The sequence below is a fragment of the Trichinella spiralis genome (assembly GCF_000181795.1).
Source record: "Trichinella spiralis strain ISS 195 chromosome Unknown Scfld3586, whole genome shotgun sequence".
Classification (NCBI taxonomy): domain Eukaryota; kingdom Metazoa; phylum Nematoda; class Enoplea; order Trichinellida; family Trichinellidae; genus Trichinella; species Trichinella spiralis.
In genome coordinates, this window is record NW_003530525.1 from 1,599 (window position 1) to 4,557 (window position 2,959).

General features: G+C 22.2%; 1 protein-coding gene across 1 annotated transcript; it reads left to right on the forward strand.

Annotated features, from left to right (window-relative positions):
* Positions 1 to 2,119: 2,119 nt before the first annotated feature.
* On the forward strand, positions 2,120 to 2,427 carry Tsp_13133 (hypothetical protein). The gene is made up of 2 exons (XM_003367839.1): positions 2,120 to 2,163; positions 2,355 to 2,427. Exons 1-2 carry the CDS (start codon positions 2,120 to 2,122, stop codon positions 2,425 to 2,427), a joined length of 117 nt encoding a protein of 38 aa, XP_003367887.1.
* Positions 2,428 to 2,959: the final 532 nt, after the last annotated feature.

Here is a 2,959-nt window from a genome sequence, read left to right on the forward strand (position 1 = left end):
GCATAAATAGCCTTAAGTTTGAAAACTGATTACTGGATACTTTTCAAAGTGTAGAACAGAAATTCAACAAGTAGTTGTATGGAAAACAGTTTTTATAAATTAAAAAAGATTAGCATATTTTGATTGAAAATTATATTTTTTTTAAAATATTGACGTACATGCATATTGGATCTTCACTATATTTTTGCCTTTTTTCCAATGAAAGAAGCTTTTTCAAAATAAAATATTTATTTTTAAGAATGGCTTTCTTGATCATGTTTTAGAAGAAAAAAAAGAATAAAATTTTCAACAATTAATTTTTCTTAATAATTGCCTTCTTTTCCGTGAAATAATCGTCTTCATTTTGTGTCTTACATTTTACGTCATGGTTAAATATTGCTTTCAAGAATAATAATAATAATGATGAAAGATTTTCATGCATTTCTTTCAGTAAAATCTATTTTTAAAATGACAATTTTTTTCCTATATCATAACCAATGAATAGAATTGATGAACAACTGTTTTATTCTAAAGTAAAATAAAATTAAAATACTGTTTTATAGCACAACAAATAATTCTTTTAATATCATTTAGTTTTCAATACTGTTGCAAGATACAATATGTGCGGATAAGAAATTTTAAATTAAAAAAGGAAATTTTGGTAAAAATAATTGAAAAAAATACTAAATTTAAATTTTGGGAAGTAAATTTATCACTCTTAAATAATTATACTAATGGCCGCATTAATTTTTTAATTTTTGCCATTAATGGAATTGGATATGACATTAGTATGATTTAGATTTCATAAATTTATAACAAGCTAATTATTAAAATTTCAGTTATATTATACGCAGAATTAGTTGAAAATTGTTGTATTAAGTTTTGTCAATGTGCATTTGCTTCATATATTCTATTTTGCATTTTGTTTCGTGCTTTGTTTTTTTAAGTTGTTCAGTCAAAAAATTTATATGCAATATAGATATTTTCTTTTAATTTAAAGTCTAAAATTATATGATAAGAATATTTTTGCTTAATTAATCAAATACTATTATCATCTGAATTCCAGCTAATTTCATTCAATTAAATTCAAATTCTTTTGACAGCTCAATATAATGTAACAATTTGTTCATCTTTAGAAGTTTATACAAATTAAATATTTCATGTTTTATCATTTGTAGTTAAAAATTTATAATAAATAAAACCTAAAGCAATGCACTTGCTCAAATGATACGAATTATTACAAATTTAGTTGTAAATGATTTCATTAGAATTAATTAAAAGAACTGGTAAATTTTCATAAATTATTAATAAACTAAGATTATAATTATTACAACTAAGTTATTATTAAAATAATTTCTTATTATTTAGATGTAAAATTAACAATTTTAATTATAACATATATGAAATTGATAAATTTATTTATAAAATACAAAATTATGGTAGTTATTGTTTCTGGAATCGTTAACTAAACAATAAATTAAAGCAGAATTTAAAATAAATTTCTCATTTTTAAGCACGTTGAAAAGTTGAATGTGCTTTACTTTCTTAATGTGCTTATTTATTAGGAAAGTTTTTAAATTTCATGCAAATGCATCTTCAATATTATTTCAAGAGAAAATTTTTAAACTGATTTTAAAAATGATTTTAAACTTAAAAATTTTCAATTTTAATCATTTTAAAATGATTTTAAGATCAATTTTAAAAAATAATCTAAAATCCTATTCAATTTTGCTCTAAATATACATTCTAAAAGCAATTTTAATTAAAGAAATAGTCAATTTTGTAAGTAAATTGAAGAAATTTATGTATTTGGAAAGTTAGGTCAAAAGTCTTGCCTTCTGTCACTTTTTCAGTCAGCAAAATAAATTATAAATTATTGCTAATTTTAAAACTGTTATAACAAGCATATTTCTAAACCTAACACGACAGCTTAATTTTTTTTCTAATACTAAAATGCTTAACATAACAAAAAATACAAAAAACTAGATATAAAATGTATTTTGAATATATAAAAAGAATGAGTAATTAATAGATCACTTGTGTAAAATTTCCCCTGTAAAATTCTTGCAAATTTATAAAACTGAACAACATAACTCGTGAATAGCAAGAAAAAAATGAATTTTTGTAATTTACTTGAAAAATGGGGACTGTTAATTCAAATATTGGATATTTTATGAATATTTGGTAAGTGAATATAAGTCTACTAAAAATAAGCTTAAAAATCAATCATCGATTCCTCTGGGCTTCCTCAAAGTCTAACACGTGTATTCTTAAATCCAATTTCTGTTGCTGTCAGAAATAGAGCCTGTCCAAAATTTAAACTTGCAAGTACAAATTGAAAAAAAATACACTTCTCACTTACTTTTTATTTGCAGTATAAAAGCATTTGCTTTCAGAAAAACAACTTCTCACTTATTGTCATTTTACAATGGTGATCATTTGATATGATTCTCATTTGGATGTGTTAAATATGGAATATTTATTTAGTTGCCAAAAAAGTAAACATTTCAGATAATTAAATATCTACGCAAAGCATCAAGTGAAAAGTAATATATTTCAGATATTATGAAAAAATTCTTTCTTAAACAAAATATATGTCAAATAAAATACTATAAAAGTTCCATAAATAAAAATGATTCCAATAGAGTGTTATACACAGTTTTTTAAATTAATATTTCATATACTATATTTGGACAGCTTATTTAATACTATTACTGTTTAAGCTTGAAACTCAATCAATGCATACTAAATTTCATATCTTAAAGAACTGCTTAATCATCTATTTGATTAATAATGCTTGCTGTTTAAAGAAATGAATAATCCCGCTGATGTGATGATGTGAACTAAAGGTAGCTTCATTCAGTGTTTGCTTTTCACATCCAGACTATCTAATGTGTAATATTGTATTTTTTTTACCAACAAATAACCACAGGTTAATAATATAATGAAATCAGTATAAATTCTTTCTTACTATTTGTTA